Genomic DNA, 27,271 nt, shown 5'->3' on the forward strand with positions numbered 1-27,271 from the left:
TTGACAAATGCAGCAGACACAACTTATAATGTGTAAAGAAACATTTATGCAACTTATTGCAATTTCTTTCAAGTTGTGTTCCCCCAGCGAATTGAATGTCAACGCACAACAAGCCACGTTCCACGGACACCCCAACCCCAAACTAGCCCCAGAGTCCAATTGGCCGCCGTCGGTTTGTTGCTTGTTCGTCATCAGCATCATTCATGGCCAATGGGGGCCATTGAATGTGGCATGCAGGTGTGTTTTTGGCTTTAAGTGTTTATTGTAGTTGTTGTTGTTGTTTTTGCTGTTGTTTTTGCTGTTTGTTTATGAATGAAAGCCGCTACAAACAATTTTCACTAGATATCTATTTTTTTGCATTTCTGTTTGGTAAAAAGAAAGCATCAAACACGATCAACGAAATCAGCAATGAATTAATTAATTATAATACTTACAGCATATAGTATAATAAATGCAATGCAATTTCTGTTTGCGGTTTAACAAAACAACAACAACAACAACGACAACGACAACTGTAAGCAGCAGGTAATTGAAAACTTTGCAGTTCCCATTATTATTGTTGCTGCAATTATACTCCGCTACCTGTCCCGCCCCACCAATCCCCTTCCCGTTCGCTTAACAAGATACAAGATGTATCTGTGATTATGCAGATAGATATTAGCATCTGGTTAACAAGTGCGTCGCGGGCTAAACGGTGAAAATCTGCCGCTCTTAGCGGGCGCGGCATAATTAAATTCAATTAGACCGCTTTCAAGCACACAGTTCATGCTAAAAGTCTGTGCACACCACAGCTAACAGTAAGCATATTTATAATAATATCTACATATTTACTGTATATAATATCGATAATCTATTTGCATTATTAATTTAGCATTTTTGCTTGACTCTCGCCACAACCTGTTCACATTTAAACTAGTTATAGACTGATTCCACTATCAAAATTTCTTACATTCACGAAAGTTTGCAGTATGTAAAGTATGTTTTCCCATAAGGAACCTCATTTTGTATATTCAACATTCGTAAAGAATATTGCAAATTTTAGAAATTCGTCGAAATTTTTAATGATGTATATTTCAAGAAAAGTAAAGCTTTTTAAATTACAATTAATCAAGCAATAATTTCGAAACCGCGAAATGTTAAGAATAGTTGGTCATAGTCCAAACAGGCAATTAAATTACAACATTTACTGCATTGAAATAAAGAAATACAAAATTCTCCAACAATAATATATACAATTCTATTTGCAGTTAAAACACAGCTGCATAAATTGATTTTTTTCATATATATGTAAACAATTTTGGCTGAGATACATTGAACTGTCCATTGTGCTAGAATTGAAAGGCGCCACATGAAATATATTTTAGCAAAGATTTAAATTTCTCGTACATGAAAATATATATATTGAGGCGAAGGCTCAAAAGAACAAACGATCAGAATTGAAATAAAAATGAAAATGATTTTGCGAAAATCTTTTCTATATACAACTGCCAGTTGTATCTGTGTGTGTGTGTTTGCAAGTATTGTATATTTTTCTAGGCTTTTAAAAATAGAACAAATTTTGTATTTTTCTTATTTAATGCTTGCGCCGTTTGCTGTTGGTTGTTGCTATTGTTGCTGCTGTTGTTGTTGTTGTTGTTTCAGCAACATTTCAACTTGTTGTAAATCGTCGGCTTGCATTAGAAATGTATTTGTTAATGTTTTAGTGGTTTTGCGGTGCTTTGGAAACCGCAGCGAGAGCACGAAATATACGCCGTAAACAACAACACTCAGCAGTGAATGGCTAAAAGGCGAGTGTATCCGACTTGTAGTCACCCAATACTTTGTCTAAAGATATTTTTGTAATGAATTAAATTTGGATACACAATTTTCAGTCGAAATCACTTTAAAAAAATATAGTTTAACGAACAATAATTAAAACGTTTCCCATAACATTTATTCGCTCAATTTTTCGGTTTTATATAAAGACTATGTATTATGTAATTAATAATTAATATTCAAATACTAAACGCCTTTCTCAACTAATTTAAATAGGGTATAAATCTGTGGCGTGCGGCGAGTTTAACGTCAACGGCAACTGCGACGCTGGCATCGCTACTCAGTTGGGCGCAACAGTTTCGAAATTGCCCTCTGCACACTGCCGCCCCCTGTTGTTGCTGCCTGTTACTACTAACAACTAACAACTACTGCTGCTGCTTGGGAGTAAATCGCGTGTTTGCAATCACTGACGTAATGAATCTGCTCCCATTTACATTTCATATACATTTCACCATTTATCGATAAACAGCTAGGAGAGCTGGGTAGAGCAGGGGTGATACGCACCTGATGCAACGCTGTGAGTCCATCCACATTGGCCGTATTGATATCGGCGCCCTGATCAAGCAGCTGCACCACATCCTCCTTATCGCCGGAGAGGCAAGCGGCGAGAAAAACGCAACCTGAACTGAATTTGATGCGACGTCCGTGCTCGTGGCGCGGTGTGGGTGCGGCATTATTTGTGTCCGACTCCTCCCAGCGTTTCAGTTGCTCGGCCCGCTTCATCATCGCCGAATGATTGAGCACGTCCAGCGTTGACATCTTTTAACTGTTTTATTTGTTGTGTTTCTTGTTGTTCTCTTCTTCTTGTTGTTGTTGCTTGGCGCTTAGCGGCGCCTGCAGTTTAATTTTGATTTGTTTTTATTTGTTTTTTTTTTCTTGCTGTTACACACGAAATTTTGTTTTACACTATTTATGGGGGATAAAATGTTGCACATTAATATAGAATTCAAGATATTTTATTTTTTGTAGTTGTTGATTTTGCCGTTTCCCTTAGCTAGCTATTTATTAGTTTTCTATTTTCACTCGTTTTATGCCCACTACATCTTCTTCTTCCTTTTCGTCTTCTTTACGTTTTGTGCGCTTTATCAGCTAAAACGGGCGCAACTGCTCATTTTTTTATTTCTTATATTTTTATCGTGTTTCTTTTGCACTTCACTGCACACACACACACACACACACACATACACAATCAAACACTCACTCAAGCTCACACACACACAGGTCGACTGACAGACTCACAGACACACACGCATGCATGCAGCGATCTCTTCTGGGCCGTTATTATTTGCTTGTTGCTTCTTTTTTTATTCTGCTATTGCCTATTGCACACTTCTTTTTTTTTTGGTTTTTTGATTCTTAGCTTTTGCATTACATTCAAAACAAACTCGGCCAGCACTGAGAAAGACAGAATTGTGTGGAAAAAGTTGCGCGTAAATTATTTTGACGTTAAACACAACACTGCGGCGAAACCGCTGTCGAAGCCGACGACGACGACGACGCTGACGTTAGGGCGCTGCTGCTGCTGATTGCGCTTCAAGCACAGGGTTGTCGCGCTGCGTTCATGTTGCTTCTTTTTCTTAACACACCAGAGTTGATTAAGTGTACACAATTAATGTGAGCATTTTATAGAAAAAAATTGTAAAAATAACATTTGTTGCTGTTGTTGTTCTTCTCCCCACACACTTTGTTTATCATTGCAAGTTGTTCGCGCGCTCGCTTTTTCTCTCTCCCTGCCTCTCTTTTCAGCACACACACACACGCACAATATGCAACACTGTGGGTATGTATGTGTGTGTGTGTGTGTGTTACCAATTTGACATAAATTCAACAGCCGCGACGCTGACGTCGGTTTGTGGCGAGTAAATAGAACGAAGAACGCAACTAAAAAGATGGAAACCGATATTTTTCTCACTCGATTCTTTTTCGCCTGCTTTGGATTTTTCTTTTATTTATATAATGCATGTGTTTTTAGGCCAATTGCAATGCTAAAACAAATATAATGCGCGTAATTATGTAAAGGCATTTTACACAAACACACATACAACATACACAGAGTCATTCACAGGCGAACGTTGGAGAAAAATGTAGAAAATTGCATTTGGAAAACTTTTCACACCCGAAACGCACGCAGTAAAAACAGACGCACTTACTTTGCTTGCTATACGCGGCACGCGCACAATGCAATTTGTGTGTGTGGCGCACTCTATTATATATTGGCTAAAAGGCTCTGGGCGCTGCACAATAATTCAATTTATTGTGCATATTTCGGTTAAATATGTGTATTTAATTCCGTTCACCATTCCGTGCCATTCCGTGCGGCCACGACAAAGGTTAAAATGAAACTGATGAAAGAGAGGCGAACAGCGAAAACACATAGAGAGAGACAGAGAGCGAGAGAGAGAGAGAGAGAGGAGAGCGGAGCGACCCTGTCACAGTTTGACATGTTGCTGCCCGTTGTGAATGCTCTCGCAAATGTTGACGCAATTTGTGAATGTCGGCACATGTTGCGTCAACATCGATTAGTTTTGTGATTGCAACCGTGCGCAGCAGTGTGTACATATGCCAGAAATAGTTGTGCTAGAGCAACACTGCTGCCAGGGCTGCAAGTGATGAATTTGAAATTGCCGCCAAGTGTAATTTTCAAATGAAATTGTGTCAATATTTTACATAACGTAATTGTGAGTATTGTAATTCTCTCTATATCTCTCTCTCTCCCGGTGTCTGCCTCTCACTCTCTCTCAAGGCCAGCGCGCACACTCCACAAAAATGAATAGAAAACCCACCACCCAAAACCATATTGCGCATTGCGCTCTATAAGCAAACTACGATTTTTACTCGTTCCAAGCGGAAGCGTTCTAGAAAGCAAAAGCAAAAACCGAAACAGAATCTATGCAATAAAATACGCAACAAAAACCTCTTTTTCTGGCATGCAAAATAGACAAAACAAGCCGCTAAAACTTTCCATTTGCTATTCGCCGTGCGACACTCAAACCCAACGGACGTATTTCAATCGTTAAAAAAGAAGATAAAAAATTTATTTTACCCAGGCAAACAATAAGCCTACGTTGTTAAACAAGTAAAAAAAGAAATGGTTTTTCGCAATTCCAAAAAGTCTGATTAGATATGAAAGCACCATGACAAAGGTGAGTGAACACGTAGTTTAAGTGCTGCGAAGGTGGATCTGTAGGGGTTGTTTGCCTCGACTTCATTCATGCAACACAGACGAGTCGAGAACATTTTCCCATTTCGCATTTTGAGGCAATCGCATTCCGCCCCTTAAACTACCCCCATTTATTTATTTTTTTTTTGTTTTTGTGTTACTCATTACAATTATTTGTTTCCGTCTCTTTCTCTGCTCGATTTTACATTGCAATTTGAGAGATGCTGAGCTCATTTCATTCATGCCGCCTCGCTAGCCCCTGCCCCTATTCATATATGTATGTGTGGAAAACAGCACACATGCCTCACATCAGCTCACCGCTCACCCTTCACCATTCCACTTGCCCTGCAATTTGTCTAGTTTTCTACTGACGTCTTTAGAATTTGTTGCTACTTTTAATTATCGCCCAATGTCAACGCGATTTGTATGGCATAATTGTGTCTGTCGTGGTTGTTGTTGCTGTTATTGCAGTTGCTAGTTGTTTTTGGTAATCTAATCTAAACTAATCAGCTGATATTATATCATTCCATTAGTTTGAAGTGCTTTTACTATCTTGTTTTCAAAGTTTATTACTGCATTGCAGAACTTGATCTATGGGCGGAATTCCATATAGACACAGTACAGTGAATGTTCGATAGAAAGTACAATTTTGTCAAAAAATTAAATATTGTTGGAAAATTGATATACAGTTTTTAATCATTTGAAAATGCTAAATATTTTAAAGTATCCCTTTGCTGTGCAGCTGTAATATTAATTATACATTTATATATATATATATATAAATAATTAATTATTGTTTCATACATATTTGTTTATTACTTTGAACGTAGAAAGTAATTTTCTTCAATCGATCATGTGCAATTCAATTGAAACTGTGTGTTTACGATAACATTTCAATTATAGATTAGATATGCCAAATTTTCATTGAAAGTTGTTTACAATTTTGTTTTTTTCGAGTGATAAATCATGAATAATGAATCATATTCATGTGCTAGAAAATACTGAAAGATGTTTACACAGTTGTTGTTCAAATGCAACACAAATTGCGCAATTCGTGTTAAGTTAACGAGGGCAAGCAGTGTGCGCAAGCAGAGCGAAGCAGTTTACTGCAGATCGCAGCAAAGAACTGCTTGAATTGTGAATGAATTAAGTAGAAACTATTCGAACAACTCTCTCTCTGCTGATTGTTGTCAGTCTTCGAGACAAGCACTCCAGCGACTCCTTGTGGCAGCTGCCAGCATGCCCCCGTTCCTAGAAAATACAAAACACGCGCACACTCAATGAACATGTTCCTTTGTCGCACAAGAAACAAGTCCTGGCAACAGCTGCCTTTTGATCCTTTTGCGGCCAGCTGCCGGCACACGTCCTCAATGCCTGATTGGCAGCCAGGTAATTCCGAACCTGCAATGCGCTGCCCTGCCCCTCCCCATACTCAGCTGCTGAAAGGGAGATTTTGTAATAATCAATCCGAAACATTTGCTATTGTTGCTGTTGTTGTTGTTGTTGTTTTTATTATGACACCTTTTGCAAGTAGCAAAACGCAAAAAATACAGAAAAAATGATTGCAACAAAAGCACAGAATCGAACATGCAGGAATGCTGCAACTGCAAGCGACTGAGCTCGTCACGATTACCCTGTTCAAATTTTGCACAAATCCATCATACCCATTTTGAATAGGGACAGGGTATAGAAACTGGTTTCGTGGCTTTTGTCTGTCAATTAAAATGTAAACAATAAATGAATCTTAAACTGTCGAAGCTTAAATACACTTTCTAAACAAAATAATATTTTCAGCTGTTTTCAAATCTTTAACAATTTTGAGATTGATTTTAGGTATTTTAAAAAAGCAAAAGGAAATAATATTTCGAGCTTTTAAAACTATTTAAAAGCGTTAAATATAGTTTACCCTTTGTGGATTTTGAGGTATTTTGAAAGAGCAACAAGTTTTTGAAACGGCACCAATTTTTGCAAGCTGTCTTAAGCTAAGGATAACGGCCAATTTTCAAACAATTAATTAAGCTAGTTCATGTCAAAATATGAATACCCGCTGAAAGTGTATGCAAAAATAAAAACAGTTTGTATAAAATTGCTAAACAAAGCTGAGCAGCTCGCTGCGCTTGCGAGTTGCGTTTGTATTTCTCATTGGTGACTAACAACAACAAAAACAACATCAAGAACAGCAGCAACAGCGAGAGGAGCAATAAACGCTATTGCAACAACTTTAAATGACCTTGCAAGGTCGTTTTTGTGTCGTAATATTTACCACAATTCTCCCCAAGTTGCCACCAAGATTCTTTGATATTTTTTAGCTTCTTTGCGACTTGAGCAATTTTTGCGAATTATGAAAAATTGAAAATGGCAACTGTGCACAGATTTCTGCTCGTACGCCGCAAATAGAATAGATTGTAGAACTTATATGTATGTGTACTTATGTATATATGTATATGAATATATATGTATATTAAGATGACTTTTCGAGTGCATGCAGCAACTTGTCAAAAGGCGTCTAGACACCGCCTGTGTTTTTATAGGCGCACATTTTGAAATGCGTCGCGACGACCGATAATTTTAGATGCATTTGCATCTATATATATATATATATATATATACACATATATCTTCATATATATGTATTCATTTACTCAATATTGTTGCAAATGCAACACACCGTTTGCCAAGCCGATGACTCGCTCTGTTATTCTTCTGTATGAGCTCAGGTATTATTATTGGTATTCATATTGCAACCTGGTCAACTGGCATTTCTCATTGTTTAGTTACGTGCAGCTATTTACTTTTCGTATAAACATAATATAAAGTCATCATCAGTTGTATATATATTTATAGCTATGTCATTAATCTAATTATCTTTCTGGTTTTTCCATACAAACACACCTGCAATCAATTATTAGAGATTGTCCGATTTTTATCGATAACATTCCATTTGAAAAGCGAAGTCAGCATTAATAGATTATTTTTGTTGTTGTTTTTCTTTAAGAATAAATTAAGTCTCTGTATACCGTATAAATATATCAATTTAAAAGTACATTTCCAAGCTACAAAGAATTTTAAGTTCAAGGCATTCGAGATAACCTTTTTAATTGCAGGCAGTTATCAAAGTTTCAGTTCCAACAAACCATTTATTCAGTTTAAAGGTTGTATTTATTACAAAAAGGTTTCTATAGAAAGTGACTAAGTTTCGCATTTCGGCTTAAATTTACGCGTACAGGAAATGACTTCGGAAGTCTCACATATTTCTGATAATAGGTTCTAGTTTGATTATTAGTAATACTGTTTTCTTTCCTACATCATACAACTTTCATTGGAACAATTGCATCCATTTATTGGGAAATCTAAATGTTGGCAGATTTACTCCTGCCTGCAAGGATATTAAGCAAATAAATTAACACTGAATGGGATTCATTTTGAAATGCATGTATAATTAGGAATATAATCAAGAGTCCTGCTAATTCAAATATAAATTAAATTGGAAATAAGCATGGAGTGCAATAAGTCCAGTTAATGATTTATTTTAATAAGTTTCCCTAGTGTTATTGAGAAAGTATTTACAGCTGTCAATGCTCAAAAAGAAAGCAGAAACAGAAATGTATACAATTTGAGCCAGGCCCAGACAACCAGGTAAGCGTGTGCAGTGGAGCATATGTGCACACACACACACACACACACATGCATGAGGTATACAAAAAAGCAGCTGCTGTCGACGCACTACATGCGCTCTGCCAGCAGCAACATCAGCATCCCTGTCTGCGTCTGGAAGGTGCGCGATAATTATGAGCTGCAACTGGCTGGCTGGGATGGATGTGGATGTGGTTGTGGATGGAGGTGTCCGTGCCGATGACGGTGCATTGACACGCGCGACAAGTCAAAGGTGGACGAGGCTGATGATGATTTTTAATGGCGCATGCTCGCCAAAAATGTACAAAAATCAATGATCCTAGCTAGACGCAGTGTATTGCTGTGCAGCAGGGCTCTACACCTACTGGTTGGAAAAGGATAACTGTAGTGTGTAACGGTTGTACGGTACGCCATCTTGCGTACACTAACTACTACGGCAAAAGTTGTACGGTTGTATTGGAGCAGAACCATTGTGACCAGATGTGCCCAAAGCGGAGCATGTATCCAACATGAACACATACTCGCACACAAACATACATACATCTGCATATACATAACTGTATACATATATGCTTGTAGACATATAACGGCAGTATAAAAAGCATCAATAGTTTTTACTGAGCACAACGCTTAAATGTTTTTGCTCAATAAATTAGCCAAATTGCAAGTAGTTCCAAGAAGTGCAAAAATAAACCTGAAAAGAAGAAAAAATACAATTTCCAGACTAGCGTCTGGCTGTGTGATGTATTTTGTTTACGTATTTATGTTTCTGTGGCAGTGTCTGTGTCTCTCTCGGTACATCTGTTTCATTTTCTCTCTCTCGCTCTCTGGGGTTGCTTGTCGTCGGTGATTGTCGCTCACATTTTCGTACCCGCGGGTCAGTTCATCGTTACAGCTCGAATAGTAAGCAAGCATGGATGAAAGCGCTTAATTGTTTTGCATTTCAAAACGAATTATAAAATAATACAAAAAAATATGTTTTTCTGCGGTCTCTTATCTAAATTGTGATATTGGTTGTACATTTTTATTAACATCAGCCAATTGAATTGAATTGACTTAAATTTAAATAAAGAAAGTCAGCGTCTCTGTGTGTTTTTTTGTATTTTACGTCAACGTAAACATCGTCGTCGTCGCTCAAGCAAAAAAATCAATACTGTGAAAAATCAATAATTAGATAAGCAGAAAAACTACAATTTTCGTGTCAAAAATCTCAGCACAAACTTTCATAAATAACCAAATTGCAAAGAAGTCGAAGTGTGGAACTTGAGTTTTTCAACAAAAAGAGAAAAATTGTCAAGGTGAGCTGAAATTTTACAGTAGAGTTACTTAAATATAACCCCAAAAATAAAATGAAAACGTGACATCACAAAGCTATAGCTGTTTTTCCACTACACATATATGTATATATATATATATATATATATATATATACAATGTACATTAATTAAAGCTACAGCTTACAAACAGACACACGCACATACATACACACATGCATACACACATGCATACACACACATACATACACACGCATACATACACACACATGCATACACACATGCATACACACACATACATACACACACACACACATATATACATACACACATATATACATACACAGCGAAAAGAGCGAGTATTTTTTCGTGCACAAGACAACACTTACCAAAGCGTTTTGCTTAATATATCAAATTTAATTTGGTCTTAGTTTTCTGACTGTTTGAAAGTACAAATAAAAATATACTAATTATATATTATAATTGTTATATAATTGTAAATATTATGGCACAAATGGCTTGCAAAAATGTCCATAAAGCATAAAATGATTTTGACAATTTTGATGGTTGTTATGTTGTTCCCGTTTTGAGGGTCTCTCACTCTCGCACATTCGCTCAGCACACAGCCGATATCGAGAGGTCGTTTTTGTACAGAGAAAAATATGGCGGCTGTAGAGTTGCCAAATGTGTGCGCTGTGGTCTTAAAATAAATGTTTTATTTTTCAATTTATAAATTTGTTTACGCAATTACTAATTTTTGCATTACTCAGTGCACTGGTTATTTTGTTTATCGTTTAAAATTAAACAACAACCCTATATTGTGAATGATATCAGCACTGCTGGCGCTTAACAACATTCCAAATATTGTAGCAGCGGTTGGAAAGAGTGAGTGGTAGCGGAGCGAGGGGAATGCCAGGTACTTATTTGTTCTCGTTGGAATTTTCGACTGCGCCATTTTCAGCAATGTTGTTTTTGTCTGTTTGTATATGTATGTACGTATGTATGTGTGTATGTATGTATGTATATGTATATTTAACCGATGACTATATATATTTATAGTATGCAAAACTGAAGGCTAGAAGGTCAGCCACTGATGATACATTCATTCCCAAAACTTCTAATTGAATTAATTGTGTTTTGCTTTATTCTGTGCTTCATCTACTCTTTTTGCTTTTGTGTAGTATTTTTCCACTTCTCTTTTTAGTTAATTATTCATCATAATAAACATTGCGCGTTAGTCGTTGGATGATGTGTCGTTTCCACTGTTTACTACATCCGATCATTCACACACACATACACATACCCCACCCAGTTCCAGTTCCCATTTGGAGTTTTTGTTTTTTTTTTTTCTCTCGTTTGCTTTGTTGCTCATTTCCGCTTCTACCACTTCCGGTGCACTTATGCGTACGTTGGAGTTTCTTCTTCATTCTGCACAAGAATAAAAAAGCCGTTGAGCTCACGCCATATAAAGAGACCAAGCGCTAATGCAGTTTGCGCTGTTGCCAATTTTCAGTGGCTCTTTTCTCTTCTTTTTTGAAGTTTTTATGCTTCATTGCTTTGAACTTTTGCGCTCGTTTCGCAGAAAGAAAAAAGCACAACAAACAATACAAATATCAGCAACAAAGAGAAAGTCTCAGAGCTCAAGCTTTGCAGCTCCGTCGCTTGAGCAAGTTATTGTTATTGCTTGCCACAAATGCAACCCGCACCCATCAACGCCGCCTACACACAGAGAACACCCAGAGACAGAGAGAGAGAGAGAGAGGTCCACGTTGGTGGTCCTGCCCTGGAGCTGAAAAAACAACTACGTTTATATCACGAGTCGATTTTCCACGCTTTTCACCAATAGACAAAAGTTCTCACGTCGCAGCAAAATCGTCTTAAAAGTAGATTTCGTAAAAGAAAAAATATTTCTTTTTCGTATTCATCTTTTGTTGTCCTTTGCTTCTTTGCTATCGACGGCAATCAGCATGAATGGACCATGGACCAAGCCAAGGCGCGGCGGCGGCGTTGGCCCTTGAAGAAGAATAAAAATACACACAATAATCAGTAGAACAAATGCAGCAAAGATGTAGGGAAGAAAATTACTTTGGAATTCCCGGAATTCTCTGGGCTGAATCATCTCTCGAAACGAGACGACCTTTGAGTCTTGGCCGCGTGAAAAACGACCTTTCATTTCCACAGACTAACGAGGCGCATTTAATGCATGCACGTCTCATATATATATATATATATGTGTATATATTTTTCATGAGAGCGTACCCACATTCCAAGTCTCACATTTGAGCTGGATGCTGTCAGTTAGATAGAGATAGAGAAACAACAGCACGACTTGACTTTCGGGTTTGGGAATGCATTTTCTTTGGAAAACGACTGGCTGCTGTAGCGTCAGGTCTTTGAACTGAGCCGCCGTTAGTTTTTTATTTTTTTGGGCAATCGATCAATGATCAATATAGCAGAGAGTAAGATAGAGCGGGCGAGAGCGACACAAAGATAGTAGAGCTCAGCTTGAGTCGCGGTTCTTCGCTCTTTTTGTGCATTCATCAGCAGCAGTTTTCTCTCGACATTTCTCGTCGCATTTATTATGATTACGCTGAATATTGCCCTTTGTTTTGTGTTGTTGCTTGGGTATTCGTTAAGTACACACGAACCACAGTCAGTCAGTCAGCATCCGCAGCTTGGTATTGGTATATTTATGTATTTTATTATTATTATCATCGAAGTCGTCTTCGTCTTCGTCGTCGGCGGTCGTTTTATTTCTCCTTGTTCGTCTCCATCCTCTGCGTTGTCGACTGCATTTCTTGGAAGGACACCGAAAATATTCTTTGTGTGCGTCTGTTTGTTGTTTTTTCTTCGTCTTTTACAGCGTCTGCCTTTCCTCTACTCCCCTACATCCACACAACATCTACTCCTGCATCAAGTTCTGCGTGACGACGACGACTCATGCTTGTGCTCTCTTCCTCTCTCTCCTCAGCCTTCTGTTGTACACAATTATCTCTTTCTCTGTCTCTGTCTTGCTGGTCGTATCTGGTATCACCGCATTCCAATCTCGGTTTAGGAAAAAAGAATGGTAAAGTGTTTATAATAGTTTCCCACAGTCTAGCAGCGCTGAGCTTACACACACACACACATTTGTATAGAGTGGAGACCTTTGCTGGCTGCGGTTACCTTCACTTACAACACCAAAACACACACACAGAGAGAGACAGACAAACAGCATTGAAACTCCAATCCCAGCTTTGCTTTATAGTTCAGCTTAGTTTCCAATCAGAAAAATAAATATAAAAAAAAACTTCAGTTCTTGTTGTTTTGCAGAGTTTTGTAGAAAAGTTGTTGGACTGCATTCCAATACGCGCCTCGTTAGAGGTTCTCATTGCTTGTGCTTGTTGTTGTTGTTGTTGGTCTTCGATGTTCTCTGTTTGTTGCCTTGCCTTGCCTCCTGCACCGTTGTTGCTGCTGTTGTTGTCTGGCCTTTGATTATGATTTTCCATTGCTTTGCTCTCTGCCTATCTCTCTGTGTGTGTTTTCTTTGGTATTTTTCTTGGTTCTCATGTCATTCATGATGAGCCCGGGAGGCCTTTTGCTGTTGCCAGTTCGCATTTCTTACCGAATAGTAGCAACCATTTGTTTAGTAAATTATTAAATGATGTATTCGTTTTTTGAGATTTAGTTTTTTTTGTATCGATTTCCATTTGCCAAATTAATGATAGCAACATTGCCCTGCCAGCCCTGGTGAGTGTTGATTAATGCTAATTTTTGACATATGACAGCAGCGCATTGACTTCATTAAACTTCTGTTAAGCTCCTACTAAAGGCAAATGCATTAAGGCGTTTACATTACAATTGTTAATGGGCAATTGCATTCCACAATAACAGCACGAAGCGGAGGAAGAAGAGCAGCGGCAGCAGCAGCTGTAATTGCAAGCTTCTGCACTTTGTGCTTGGCATAAAGTAGAAGAAGAGGAAGAAACAACGGTGCATATGAGCAGCAATTGAAGCAAAACAGAAGCAGCAGCAACAGCATCAGGAAAAACAATAACAACTGCAGCAGGCAGCATCCATTCTCCAACAGCCTCTCGAAGCTATCATCTTTGTCTGTGCTTCTGCTGCTGTTGTTGTTGCTCCACTTCAGAAAGCAATGCGCAATCTCTGCCATTGCTGCCAACCCTATATATGTAGATGCCTCGCGTCGGGCATCTGTAATTTACAATTGCTTTTGTCTCTTGCATTTTTGCATTTTGGTTTGTGCGAGCCTTTCTTTTTTCGCACTCTTTTTCTTTTTTTTATATATATGTTTATTTTTTCTTACACCTAAGCACTGTGGAGCTCTGTGGCTGTGTGTGTGTGTGTATGTGTATGTGTATGTGTGTACGTGCATAGTTGTTTTTCCATTGATGGTTTTCTGTGACTATTGCTATCCCCGTCGCACGCACGCTGCAGCAAGCAGCCGTCACTGCATTTATGTTGCATTGCTTTTTTTATGCTGTTGGGCTGCTTGCGGCTGGCTGCTACCCGAGTCGTTCGACTGCATTCCATTAAAACTTTCTCACAGTCTGCTAGCGCTGGCTACGAGGGCAGTTTGCTTGCTTGCACGAGTACGAGTGCATGGCACTGCCACCCACCCCCCTCTCGCTCTCTATCTCTCTCCCTCTCCCTCTCGCTGTTAAGGTTGGCGCAGCAGTGTTGCTCGCATTGGAAAGGAAAAAATGTTACAATGCACAAACAGCTAGAAAAAGCTAAAAATAAATATATTTCTTTTTAAATTGCTGCTTTATTTAAAATCGAAAAAAACTAAGAAAGCAAAATTAAATAGTTTTTAGACATGTTTTTATTATTCATTTTGAATAATAAGTAAATACAATTTTGCGATCTAGCTATTAAATAGCCAACACTGGTCTGCTGTCAACACTGGCCTGCAGTCGTTGCCCCGTCCGTCGTGAGCTGCAATTGTTTGGCTTGTTTGGCTTGGCTGGTTTGTTGCTGTTGCTGGTCGCTTGACTTGACTCGCTTTGGCCTGGCTTGGAAATTTTGGACTTTGTACAACGTTTCAACGACAAACGACGAACGGCAGACGGTGGCACGGTTCGTGCTTTGCTTTGCTTTTCTGTGGTGCTGCCGTGAAGTAAATGTCGGAAAACGGCTTACAATCTCTTTGGCTGACTGGCTGCATATACCAAAAAAAGAAACAAAAACAAAGAGACCACCAAAAAGTTGATAATTTAACACAAGTTAAACTATCTATAATATGTTATCGATTCAATTGAAGTCTCTTGACAACAAGAGATATATGTATGTATGGAAGTGCAAGAATTTTCTAGTATTTGTGTTTCTCTTATCGCCCTCTGTTCTACTAATCGACAGACTTGCAATTATATATACATATACATATATATATATATATTTCTCTCTTGATTTCTTATTGTTTGCATCTCTCTTTTGCTCTCAAACTTGTCTCTAGTTTTTCAGTGTACAAAAAAAAGCTCCGACATATAAATATACATATATATATATATATTTGTAGTTTTGCTATGATGAATACAATTTTCCATAGAAAAAATCAATGCTGAGTCAACTATTTTATAAGGCGCCAACCGAACACTTGAATTGACTGTTGATAATAATCCAGACATGTGTGTAGTTTATTATGTAGTGTAGTGTGTAGTTTTTTTTTGTGTTTCATTTAATCGACCAGCTGTGTTCTCTATAAAATGCTTGATGTGCATCCATTGCAGATGATTCGCATCGGCGCAGTGCCTGCCACTTTCCACTCGCAGTTGTAACTTAGTTGTACGATACGTTTTGGCTACAACCAACCCCCTTAGCCAGATGAAAGCACCCTTTTTCCTCTAGCTTGCCACATGTGCGTTCGAGCGAGACGGTATCACACCATTTCTAGGGGTGCTTTAAGGTCGTTGTTGCAGCCTCATCCAGCATCCAGCAGCAGCAGCATCAGTTGCTTGAACTGCGTTTCAGTTTTTCTCTCCAGTCTGTAAAAAAAAATAATACATACACAACTCAAAGCTGCACAGAAAATTGGGTTTTCCTCAATCAAAGCAAACAAAATAAATAAAATATATAAAGGAAAATTCATATAACATACATAAATTTACATCTATGTAGGCCTTACGTCCAGTGTCAAAAATTTTGTTGCTTTCACTAAAAGGTATTTACAATTATTTACTTTCCAAATCAGCTCAGTCGATGATAATGTTTCCAACGATAAAGCTAATTTTGCGATAACGGTATTTGTGGTGTTATATATAGCTGATAGCTGTGAAGTTTGCATTCAGTTGAATTTCAAGTGAGCTGCAAAAATGAAAATATAAGAATGGAAAAAACTGGACTGCAGAAAGTAAAGTAAAGCGTTTTTATAATGAAATGTGTCAATATTTTGATAGATATGTTATCGAATATATTGCCGATACAATTATCTGTATTTTTTTTGTCTAAAAATGTTGGTGTGTCATTAAACTTTGGTTTTCTTTTGCAGTTGGAATTGCAGCAACTAATAAGGACTACCGAAAGTAACAGAAAGAACAATTTATCAAGATGGCAAATATAGCATCTCAAACCCGATCCCACTATACACCCTATGGATCCATGACAATATCATCAGCAATACCAGCAATAACAACAACAATAACCGCATCGGATCAAGTGGACGATAGTACGAACGCGTCAAGATTGCTCAAACTGTATAGAATGAATGAGAAATATCAGCGCGAGGACGAACGCTTGAAGACATATACAAATTGGCCAGTGCCCTTTCTGGACTGTCATACGTTGGCCAAAACGGGCATGTACTTCACCAACGAGGACGACAAGGTCAAGTGCTATTTTTGTGAAGTGGAAATCGGTCGCTGGGAACCCGGTGATCAACCTGTATCTGAGCACCTACGCTGGTCCCCCAATTGTCCTCTGCTGCGTCGTCGCCCCACCAACAACATACCCATCAGTGCCGAGGCACTCGACGCCATTCTGCCACCCATCAGCTATGACATATGTGGCTCCAACAATTCGGTTTTAGAGGTCCACGACACCGCCTACTCGGAGGGTCGGCAATCGGACATGCAGTCGACGAGCGCGATTTCCTCCACACCAGCCGAAGTTTTTACATCGTTGCAACCATGCAGTCGTCCACAGGCGGGTGCCTCAAGCGGTGGCTCCTTTTATCCCGCATCTCCCGAGTATGCTATCGAAACAGCTCGTTTGCGCAGTTTCGCGGATTGGCCACTCAACATGAAACAAAAGCCCCAACAGCTCGCCGAGGCGGGTTTCTACTATACGGGCGTTGGCGATCGCGTTCGCTGTTTCAGTTGCGGCGGCGGCTTAAAGGACTGGGACGATCAGGACGAACCCTGGGAACAGCATGCCCTCTGGCTGAAACAGTGTCGTTATGTGAAGCTCATTATGGGTCAGCGCTTTGTGGATGCTGTGGCCGAGAAGGCGGCGGCAGCGCGGCAAGGCGAACAGGATGCTGTCCACAAGCCAGAATGCAACGACGACGAGGAGCAACAGCAGCAGCTACTCTCAACCAATGCAACAAGCACTGTTACTGCTGCATCAGACACAGCTCCAATTGCGGTTGCTGCTGCCTCACCTGCCGCTATCCCGGCTACAATGGAGTGTGGCGATGTGGTGCCAGCTGCAGCATCCACAGCTGCCTCCCGCATCCACGAGAAAATGATGTCTCAAGATATCTGCAGCGAAGGCGCTGCAGGAGAAAAGACGCTGGTACGCGAGGAGAAACTGTGCAAGATTTGCTATGCCGAGGAATACAATACGGCATTTCTGCCCTGCGGCCATGTGGTGGCCTGCGCCAAGTGCGCCTCGTCCGTGACAAAGTGTCCACTGTGCCGGAAGCCCTTCACCGATGTTATGCGTGTTTATTTTTCTTAGACGGTCGTTGTAAATTAAAAACTTATCAGCAGGAACACTTCCCGCGAACACAGAATATTGCCGGATTGCCGAGAGCGTGGCACGGCCAGCTGTTGGTGATCTAAACTGATCCTTCAGCTGGCCGTAACACAAAATAAAGCTTGATTCAATTAGAACTAAAATAATATTAATCAATTCAAGTAAATAACTAAGTGTGTAGTATGTAAAGCTTGTATTAAATTTGAACTGTAATAATATTAATCAATTCATGTACAATTTAAACATATAAACATAAATCTATCCATAAAGCATGCCTTAGTGGGCGGACTGGGTTCCGAATTCATTTTCTCGAAATAAGGTAAGCAATTGCATTAAAACTATGATAAGGCCTCAATTTGCTGACTTGTAGTCTCTTAGATTGCAGACTTATTAAAAGAGCACAATATATTATTAATACCCATCTAAATCTTTAAATTAACTTTTGGTAGTATCAGTAAATAAAATGTGTATATATTTATGATAAGCGCACCACGCGATTGTGGCTCTTTGTGCGTCATTGAGGTTGCCACATACCACATACATACATGCATCGTAACTTTTAAAATAATATTGGTTAGTCTCGCAATTTAAAGACAGTGAGAATATCAAGTTAAAGTCTATCGGTATCTATTACATTTTAAGTTTTAAAATAAGTAGTCAGTTGGGTTTAATAATAATTTTCCTACACCACTAAAAATTGAAATATAATTGCAAATAAAATAAATAACAAAAGCCACTCGAAAAAAATTGCATTTGTTTCTTAATTCTTTGTTGGGCAAGAGCAAAAGGTGTTGATATCCTCAATATTCGCAATTTAACGAGACCGTGCCACGTTTGCTTTGGGTTCGTTGAATCCATCAACAAAGGCACTGTCTGAGTTGAGTTTACTGAATTGAATTAGCACGTTCCTCGATCTTTGTTTCAGCTTCTTATCAGTTTGGACAGGTTTGTTATCGTCTCGAAGATAAAAGAAAAACGTACCACAAAGTTCGTTCAACTGCAGAAATGCATTCTACAGTGCATCATCATCATCATCATCATTGCAAACTCGGCTAACTGCTGGTTAAACCAATTGGCGTCTTTGGAATTTGAAGTCTTGGAAAAAAAACTCAACATTTGCCATATCAACTAACAACAAATTCATTTGCAGTGCATTTCAATTGGTTTGACTGCATTCAGATTCAGTCAGATCCGGTTTCAAATCTCTTAGCCAAGGTAGTCGCTGTAGCTGCTCTGCAAACAGTTGGGCATTTTGGCAATTAGCAACGGTTTGTCATCGAATGAATTAAATACAACTGGGTGAAGTCAGCGCCTGAATCATTGCTATTGTTGCATATTCGTTTACTTAGTGATTCCTATTTTTGAATAAATAAAAGAAAGAGTTTTTCAATGGGCGAAGAAGAGAAATCAATATTTAATCGATACGCAAATCTTTGCTCTATTTTGTGCTGAGTTTGAGCTGCGTGTGGCTTTTAATTAACACTTTGGAAAATTGAAGGTCGCCACTGAAAGCTCTGACTTGAAACAAGTCAGGCTCGCCCAAGACTAGTTACCCTTTCAGCAAAAGCTTAATCTTCAATTTCGTATTCAACTCAACTCAATTCATTTTCCTTTTTCAATTTAAATTTGGTTTGATCAACAAAATAAAACAATGGCTTTTGTTAAATATTCATATGGCTTTAATTGTCTACTTTTGAGAACGCCTCTTTTAATTTCGTAACACATTTAAAATACTCTCGTTGCATACAAATATCACATGCCTCATCCTATATTTAGCGAGTGTTTTTTTATTGTCATTTGTCTGACAAATGAGTGATAAATTACGTATACGTAAAAAGTTTGTGTGTGCATCTGTATATGGTTTTCCATATGTTCATGAACAGATGTGTATATATATATAAATGATGATGTCATTTTTTTGCCAAAATTGTTGTAGATTTTAGAGTAGATGGCCTAATTGAAATACTCATTTGTAAACACTATTTAAAAGTGCAATCATGTTTTTTGTTTTAAGACCATTGTTCACCAATTGTTCACATGAATTGAGTCAGCTGCGATACTTTTCTATATATATGTTTATATAATATCTAGTTTTGTTTGCGTCAACGCCATTTTTCGTAGAATGAGCAAAGTAAATAAAAACACAGAATTACGCAATCGAAAGCTCATAAAAACTTGTATTCAAATTGAATTCATGTGAAATATATTTTTAAGTTTATTATATGTTTTTAATTGGTGGCAATTAATAACTACATTTAGAAGTAACAGGCAATTTAATCATTTTAATTTTAATTTAAAATATGTATTTTAAAAATATTTAATTTTGATTTATCTTTAAAAAGTCAGCTCAATATTTTAAGTTAACTGCGAAAATAAAACACAAAATTATCAATCGAAAGTTCTTAAAAAACTTGGATAAAAAATCAATTCAAAAGGAGGAATATAAAGTGAAATATGGTATTATAAATATATTTTAAGGTGCATCACATATTCGCAATTACTGGCAGTCAATATTACATTATGAAAATGCCTATATTATAAAGAAAATATAAATTTAATATAAATAAATCTGTTTTATTTTTTAGAAATAACGAAAATCGTTCTTCTTTCTGAACTGCTTTCCAGCACTGCTTCCTGTTACTACAGAGCTGTATGGTGTGTGCATTGGCTAAACGCCAAGTGTTGCCAATAAAATGTGTTCTTTCTTAACTGCTTGGCGGTGCACTGCTTGCTGCTCAACTGCTTGGTGTGTGCACTGGCTAACGCCAAGTGCTGCCAACTTAATGGATGAGGTTAATACGTATTATTGCCAACTCAACATAAATAGTTTATTGTGACTTTTATTACATATTTAAAAAGAGTACTTAACGGCGACTCAGAATTTCGAGATTAATAAATTTGTCATTGGCCGCTAAAAATGCCTTGTGCACATTGACATGAATGGCGACATCGATCAGATTGGTATTACTAAAGTAATCCATGGCGACAACATTCGCATTTATGCCCCAGGGCCCGTTGAGCCACTGATTCACCTTGGGATTAATTAATGCCGCTCGCTCTTTGGCCGTCTGCAATTTGTGATTGTTGAGCGCCTGTTCGATGCTCTTCACAGCCAGAAATATCCAACCATCGTCCTGCACCGGTGAATCGGGTTTCTTGCTGAACAACAGACGCATATAGTCCAAAGTCTGCGAAATATTCATATAGCTGGTGCTGAAACGTTGCCAGGAACTGCAAAGTAAAACAGATTCTGCAAAAAGAAAACCATGTCAATCACTGAGACATGTGTTAGCTTCGCTTACTGACCATTCTCCGGATAGGGCAGCTCCTCAGTGGGAAACAGGAGCAGCACCTGCCTGTTCACAGCGCGCAAATCATTAAAGCTGCGATCCGCACAATGTTCACTGAGGCTAACATTTCGCTCGTAGAGAACATCGCCCAGTTCCTGGCGCAGCAGGTGATAGACACCGCTGTAGATCTCCGGATGCTTGTAGAAGCCAATGGGAAACGAACTAAAGTCCAGCACAACTAACTCATTCGACAGCTCCACAAAGCGACGCACATCGCGGAGCACATCGCTCAACGGATTGATGAACATATTCTCATTGACCACCCAAAAGTTGTCCGCCTCGTTGCTGCTGTCCATGTTTCTATAGCTGCGGGAAGGGGAAGTGGCAAGGATTAGCTCTGCTGCTTGGAGAAATTGCATTTTCAGAAATTTACTCTCTGTGTAACAATGAGGAGAAATTTAGGACGTTCTTTTTTTCTGAGTGCGTGCAGCATTTTCTACACTGCCAAGAAGAGTCTGCTGCCCTTTTGCCCTGCCAGTTGAAGCTTACCCCACACTGAGATCCAGATAGCGTATGCCAAAGACTAGCTGTGACCACACATCGAAATGCTGGGCAACCAGGTAGTCCTTGACGAGCAGAGATTTGGTCTTGCTGTAGTTGGTTATGTAGGCGCCCGAGGCATGGGTGCCGGGCAGAAAGAGACGCTTCAGCGGCATGTTTGCCGCATCCTTGAGATGGGCCAGCCAATTGGGCTGGATCTTGAGGCAGTCAATGGTGAGCAGTTCGCTGCCATTATAGCTGGCCACATAGTAGGGCAGACACTTGCCCTTGGGATACTTGGTAGCCGTTGTCTGCTCGGCTTGGGGACGATTCCAGCCGCCGGGAAAATGCAGTTTTCCCAGCTTAATCGGAGTTTGCCTTTTACCCGTTCGATTCCTGATGCCATCGATGCGCAGCTCGGGCTGAAAATTGGACACGGATGGATCTTGACGATAGATGCCCACCCACTCGGGTGGGGCAAAGCAATCCGGTCCCCAATTGACCTCCAGACAAGCCTCCGTTAGAGTTTTGCCCGCCAGCGAAATGGTTAGAAAGATGGGACAACTGGCTGCATGCGGGCTGGTTTAGAGTTCTAGTTGCAGGCGTAACTCAGACAGAGCACTCACCTGCGGGTGGCGCCACAAGCAGTTGCAACTGCAGCAGCGACAACACAATTTTCCACATCTAAAATGACTTAATGCGCCTCAGTTTTCTCTCTTTTTGATTATTAGTTTTCACGTGTTGATTGCTCGATGGCTGGCGCTGAATTAATGGCCAGCCACAATTTGTAACCTTTGTGGCTCAATTTGCACCACACACAAATGCACACAGCCCACAACAAATTTGAGCGAATCGGATTATTTTTGAGCTCAGCTTTGGTCGCTGGCAAACTGTTGCCTCATTCAATTAAGTCAAATTAATCAATGGCGAGATACTCACAGAGAGAGAGAGAGAGAGAGAGAGAGAATTAGAGATGAGAATAGTTTCTTTTTCGTTGTGTGAGAAATATTTTTGTTAACGAATCTGAATCTAGCTGAATATTATAGATATTCTCCAAAAGAAAAACTCGAAATTTGGTAGAGCAAAAATGAGAATAAAATATATTCTTGAAAGAGTAAATCCTCATAGAAAACTCTTTAAATAAGTAAACAATTTTCTTCTTTTTTTTATAATTTTACAAATTTTTTCTCATTTATTTGTTGTGGTTCTTGCTTCTTTTTTTGTTGTTTTTTTCTATCTTTTTTTGCGTTTTTCTCTGTGTTTTAGTGTAACAATGAAATTATAGCTTTTTTTCTTTTGTGTTTTGATCTTAAACTATTGACTTATGCATATCTTAAGTACAACAATTCTTAGGCTTAACTTTAACCGGTTCTGTACAGGCTAGCAATTAATTTTTGATTACATGTTATTCATTGTTGTTGTTCAATCGATTAAACACGTAAATTTCATATAAATAATATTCGAGTTTGTTCGTTTTTTTTTTGTTGCTTCATTTGCCATTAATTAAAAGTATTTTGTGTATATGCTTTAAGTACAATTATTTTGAACGGAATGCGGGCATTTAGCATAATTAAAAAAAATAAAATAAAATAAAAAATGTTGCTAAAATACAAATATGTAAATAAATAATGTTAAGTATTATTTGTTGTAATTTGCACAGGTACGCAATGGTATTCAAGGCAGCTGTTTAATAATTTCTTTTCATTTCTTTTCGCTTGAGGTAGGTAATTTGTAATTTGTTAATTAAGTAATTGGTAATTGATAATTGGTAATTGGTAATTGATAATTGGTAATTATAGAACAAAACAATCAAACTTGGCATCGGGCAATTGAAACAGTCTACAAAACTTAAAACAGCTACCGCCTTATCAAATAATTTATAAATAAATTATGTACTTTAGTGTTTTCTTTAATTAATTACAATATTTAAAAAAAAAAACATAAAAAACAGTCTTGTGGTTGCATTTGTGTTAGTTTCTCGTTACGCATGAAAGTTGGATGCGAATGAATACGAATACGAGTATATATCTTCATATATATATATATGTATTGGATATACATATATGTATATGTGTGTATATATATATATGTGTGTGTGTGTTTTATATAAATAAATTCTGCTTAATTACTGGGTATTTATGCGTATGTCTTTTTAGGAATTGGAATTGCTCCGATTTAAGTTTTCGATTTATATATACATAATGTGGATAGGCTATACAGTCTATGGCTATATCTATATACAGGCCAACTATTTACAGATCCAGCAGCTTACATTACACTCAGAGAAAACGCTGTTCTTAGTTCAAAACTTTCAAGTACTTGAGTAATCTGAATATTTCAATTCGCTAACAAAAATTCTTGAATTGAACACATTTTTCTACCACTTAAGAAATTCACTGCTTGCATTAATGTGCTTTAGTTTTGTCTTAAGATTGTTCAGTGTTCGATTTAAGAACTTGGGCATCTTAGAATTTAAAATATGTTTTCCAAGTTATTTCGTTCCTTAACAAATCGTACTTTAAGTTTAGCCAGAAACAGTCGAATATTTTGGATTTTTCGAGACTACAAAAAGCAGCTACTTCTAGAATTTAGCAGCAATTCCTCTGTGCATTTTCTCTGAGTGTACGCTCTGCTTCCTTTCAGCTCACCTGCTGCGTGAGCAGATTAACTAATTCCGTTCGCTCCATGTTATTCAGGGTGTGCATATCGACACCCAGCGCTGCTGCCACCGCCTCAATGTCCAAGCCGAATGAGGTGAGCAGCTCGAGGAAGCGCATCTCCTCGCCGGTTAGCGGATTCGTGAGCGTGGGGCACGAATGGTTGCACTGCGGCCAGCTGCAACGCTCGAGCAGACGCAGATTGCATTTCTCTGGCACGCGCGGCACTCGCTGGTTTGGCTTCAGTTTGGCGGCATTGTTGGAGGCGCGTCGCTTTTGCGACTCCATTGGCTGCTCCTGTTGCAACTGGTGCTGCTGCTGCTGTTGTTGCTGTTGCTGTTGCTGTTTGCGTCGCAGCTGGCGCTGCTGCTTGCGCTGCAGCTGCTGCTCGGCAGTCAGCTGTGGACGTCGCTTCGACTTGCTGTGATTGCTGTTGTTCTTATTGTTGCTGTTGTTGTTGCTGTTGTGGTTGCTGTTGTTGTTGCTGTTGTTGTTCTTGTTGTTGTTGGCTTCATTTTCACGCTTGCGCTGCTGCTGCTGTTGTCGGCGTCGCTGCTTGCGTCGCTCCTGACGGCGACGCTTGCGCTCCTCACGCTGCTCCTTGCTGAGATGATTCCTCTTGCGCTGCTCCACCTGGTTGAGCTTCTGCACACGCTGATGCTGATGCCGCTGCTGATGTCTTTGGCTATTCCCGTTCGCATTCGGATGTGGATGCAGATGCGGATGTGGATGTGAATGTGGATGCAACGCCGTCGTCGTTGTCGTTGCCTCCGTCGACCGTTTGAGCTTGTTGTCGTGCCGCTTGCGTCGCTGCCGCGTGGAGTGCTCCCAGCACCTCAACGCTGCCGGCAGCGAGATGTCATCGATCTTGAGATTGACCCAGTCGCGTTTCGAGAGCACCGCGTGTCCAATGCAGCTGGGCGCAAACACAGCGCTCACATTGTCCAGCGAGGAGCGCAGGGCGCCGCCCATCTCATGTATATAGTTCCATTGCTGCGGCGTCACCGGCGCACCCACATTGTCGGCGCTCATCTGTGCCTCGTCGAACAGCCACTGGAACACGAATAGTGGTGCTGCAAGCAGGAAAGGATGAAGTTTATTATTTTATTCGTATATATTTGTAGTTGTGGTCAACTCACTTTTTAGCGTTGGATACAGGCGATATCCGAAGTAGCAGCGCCACGGCTCGGCGGGATGGACCTTGGTGCAGTCCTCGGGCAGCAGGCCCTGCCACAGTCGCCAGCCCTGACGCACTGCCTCGCTGGACGCGACCGCCGAGGGCGTGTAGGGCTCGCGATCGAGAAACCAACCTGAATCGCTGACACCGCGCACCGTCACCGGCAACTTGCGCTCATTGACCAGAAAGTTGCGTATGCGATCCAAGTTGAGCATGACACCCAAACCGCCGGCGGAGGAGCCCACCAGCAGCAGCTCGCCGCCAGCAACACGTCCCAGTCCAAGCGGAATCAGATCGGCAATCACCTGACGCAGGATCAGGGCGCCCATAAAGCGCCAGCTGTTCTCGCGATCTCGTGTATCCGGCTCGATGCGGGTGCCCGACCAGGAGTCGCTGCTGCAGTAAGGCACCAGCACATGGTTCGCATTGTGCCAATAGGGATTCTCCTCAGCGTGCGGAGAGAGAATGCCACCAACTGTAATAGAGAGAATTTTAAATTAGTTTAAGCCAACTTTGCTATGCTAAAGATGAAGTTTATTGCTCACCATCTCGTGTCTCAGTCCACTGGGAGGAGGTCATCAGATGACGCAGTCGCATCCAGCGCGCTCGGCACGAACGGTTGTCAAAGCAATGCCAGCCGCCCTCGAGGAAGACGACCCACTTTTTGGAGTTGGGCTGCTTGCGCAGATAGAAGCCGGCATGGGTGCCATCGTTGCAAGTCATGCTCGAGTTTGTCAGCGAGGCGCGCTTCAGCGAGCGACTGTGATCCCTACTAGCAGCACCACCAGCATCACCCACTTCTGCTGGCTGCATGATCATATAGTTGCCTTTGCTGTTGCTGTTGCCGCTTGCGCTTTCCAGCGGTGTGCGTTGATGCAGCGAATTCGCATTGGACGCCGCCTGCTCCTCTTCCAGTTCCAGTGGCGTCTTTCCAACGCCAAATGTATCCATGTTGTCGTCGTTGTTGTTGTTGTTGTTGCTGTTGTTGTTGTTGCTGCTGCTATTGATGCTGTTGCTGTTGGCGAGCGGCAACACACTGAGCGCAATCAGCAGCAACAGCAGCAGCAGCAGCGACAACTGACAACTTAACGATGGCGCCGACGTCGGCGTCGTCGTCGTCGTCGCTGTTGGCGTCGTCTGCAAGAGAGTTAATCAAAGTTGTGGCTTAGTTGTGATAACACATTAAATATATATTAAATACGAGCTGAAGATCTAGTTTAATTATCGTTTAGCATTTATTGCTAAGTCATCAATTTGTAAATAAATATTAAATATAAATCGTATAAATATTAACAGTAATCATGCATCGCAATTTACACTTGGCGCCTAAACAGTTACTTTTATTCCAGCCTGTGACGGTGTGCTCTCAAAGAGAGCTGCTAAGCTGAACTCAGCCTATCAGATGCACGTGCTCTCCCTGCTCTCTCTCTCACTCTGGCTCTCTCTGGCTCTCTTTCAGGCATTGTCAGCGTTAAACTCATTCACAACTTTTTGTCGTCGTTAAACATGTACTCGTAAGTAACACAACTCTGCGCTCTCTCCTGATCTATCTCTATCTCTCTCGCTCTCTCTCTCGCTGTTGCTTTTGCTCTTGTTCTGCTCATGCTGCGGCCGCCTGTTGCTCTTGTGGTTTTCTGTTATTGTTGTTGCCTGTTGTATGTTTTTTTTCCTTTTTTTTTCTTTTTTGGCGGAAAAACTTGCTTTGATCAAAATGCGAGCAAGAAGCTTTGCGATAAGATCAAAGAAATTTTTGCCGCGCATTTCGTTACGTTATTGTTGTTTTTGTTGTTGTTATTGTGTTACGTTGTGCA

At 39.9% G+C, this 27,271-nt stretch overlaps 4 protein-coding genes across 12 annotated transcripts in view; 1 reads left to right on the forward strand and 3 right to left on the reverse strand.

Moving 5' to 3' along the window:
• LOC6556574 (protein phosphatase 1 regulatory subunit 12A) overlaps positions 1–2,629 on the reverse strand; it is a 28,473-nt gene extending 25,844 nt beyond the window's left edge. For all 7 annotated transcript variants that reach the window (XM_043215618.1, XM_043215616.1, XM_032743217.2 and 4 more), the window contains exon 1: positions 2,320–2,629. In XM_043215618.1, coding sequence (XP_043071553.1) covers positions 2,320–2,574 — 255 coding nt within the window. In that variant the 5' untranslated portion in view covers positions 2,575–2,629. The remainder of the gene's footprint in view (positions 1–2,319) is intronic.
• A 1,980-nt stretch (positions 2,630–4,609) lies between these two features.
• Positions 4,610–18,213, forward strand: LOC6557046 (death-associated inhibitor of apoptosis 1). 3 transcript variants are annotated; one of them, XM_001983707.2, is made up of 2 exons: positions 4,610–4,958; positions 16,370–18,213. In XM_001983707.2, the coding sequence occupies exon 2, from the start codon at positions 16,429–16,431 to the stop codon at positions 17,776–17,778; it is 1,350 nt and encodes a 449-aa protein (XP_001983743.1). In that variant the 5' UTR covers positions 4,610–4,958; positions 16,370–16,428; the 3' UTR covers positions 17,779–18,213. The 3 variants fall into 3 exon arrangements, with proteins under 3 accessions (XP_001983743.1, XP_032599432.1, XP_032599433.1); XM_032743541.1 differs by lacking the exon at positions 4,610–4,958 and adding an exon at positions 8,780–9,906; XM_032743542.1 differs by lacking the exon at positions 4,610–4,958 and adding an exon at positions 16,172–16,231.
• A 2,407-nt stretch (positions 18,214–20,620) lies between these two features.
• Positions 20,621–22,358, reverse strand: LOC6556573. Its single transcript, XM_001983706.3, has 4 exons — positions 22,253–22,358; positions 21,636–22,194; positions 21,103–21,452; positions 20,621–21,046 (listed from the first exon to the last, which is right to left on the reverse strand). The coding sequence occupies exons 1-4, from the start codon at positions 22,308–22,310 to the stop codon at positions 20,661–20,663; spliced, it is 1,353 nt and encodes a 450-aa protein (XP_001983742.1). The 5' UTR covers positions 22,311–22,358; the 3' UTR covers positions 20,621–20,660.
• A 1,681-nt stretch (positions 22,359–24,039) lies between these two features.
• On the reverse strand, positions 24,040–26,556 carry LOC6557378 (palmitoleoyl-protein carboxylesterase NOTUM). Its single transcript, XM_001983705.2, has 3 exons — positions 26,006–26,556; positions 25,423–25,935; positions 24,040–25,356 (listed from the first exon to the last, which is right to left on the reverse strand). The coding sequence occupies exons 1-3, from the start codon at positions 26,409–26,411 to the stop codon at positions 24,266–24,268; spliced, it is 2,010 nt and encodes a 669-aa protein (XP_001983741.1). The 5' UTR covers positions 26,412–26,556; the 3' UTR covers positions 24,040–24,265.
• Positions 26,557–27,271: the final 715 nt, after the last annotated feature.

Source organism: Drosophila grimshawi, unplaced genomic scaffold (genome assembly GCF_018153295.1).
Source record: "Drosophila grimshawi isolate 15287-2541.00 unplaced genomic scaffold, ASM1815329v1 contig_44, whole genome shotgun sequence".
Lineage (NCBI taxonomy): Eukaryota > Metazoa > Arthropoda > Insecta > Diptera > Drosophilidae > Drosophila > Drosophila grimshawi.

Excerpts from the sequence above, each read along its gene's own strand:
- LOC6557378 (XM_001983705.2), bottom strand. The coding sequence starts at position 26,411 with ATGGATACATTTGGCGTTGGAAAGACGCCACTGGAACTGGAAGAGGAG. Across the intron at positions 25,936-26,005 it reads GTGGACTGAGACACGAGATG|TTGGTGGCATTCTCTCTCCG; the intron begins GTGAGCAATAAA and ends TCTCTATTACAG. Across the intron at positions 25,357-25,422 it reads CCTGTATCCAACGCTAAAAA|CACCACTATTCGTGTTCCAG; the intron begins GTGAGTTGACCA and ends TCCTGCTTGCAG.
- LOC6556573 (XM_001983706.3), bottom strand. The coding sequence starts at position 22,310 with ATGTGGAAAATTGTGTTGTCGCTGCTGCAGTTGCAACTGCTTGTGGCG. Across the intron at positions 22,195-22,252 it reads GCTTGTGGCGCCACCCGCAG|CCAGTTGTCCCATCTTTCTA; the intron begins GTGAGTGCTCTG and ends GCCCGCATGCAG. Across the intron at positions 21,047-21,102 it reads GCTGCCCTATCCGGAGAATG|AATCTGTTTTACTTTGCAGT; the intron begins GTCAGTAAGCGA and ends TTCTTTTTGCAG.
- LOC6557046 (XM_001983707.2), top strand. The coding sequence starts at position 16,429 with ATGGCAAATATAGCATCTCAAACCCGATCCCACTATACACCCTATGGA.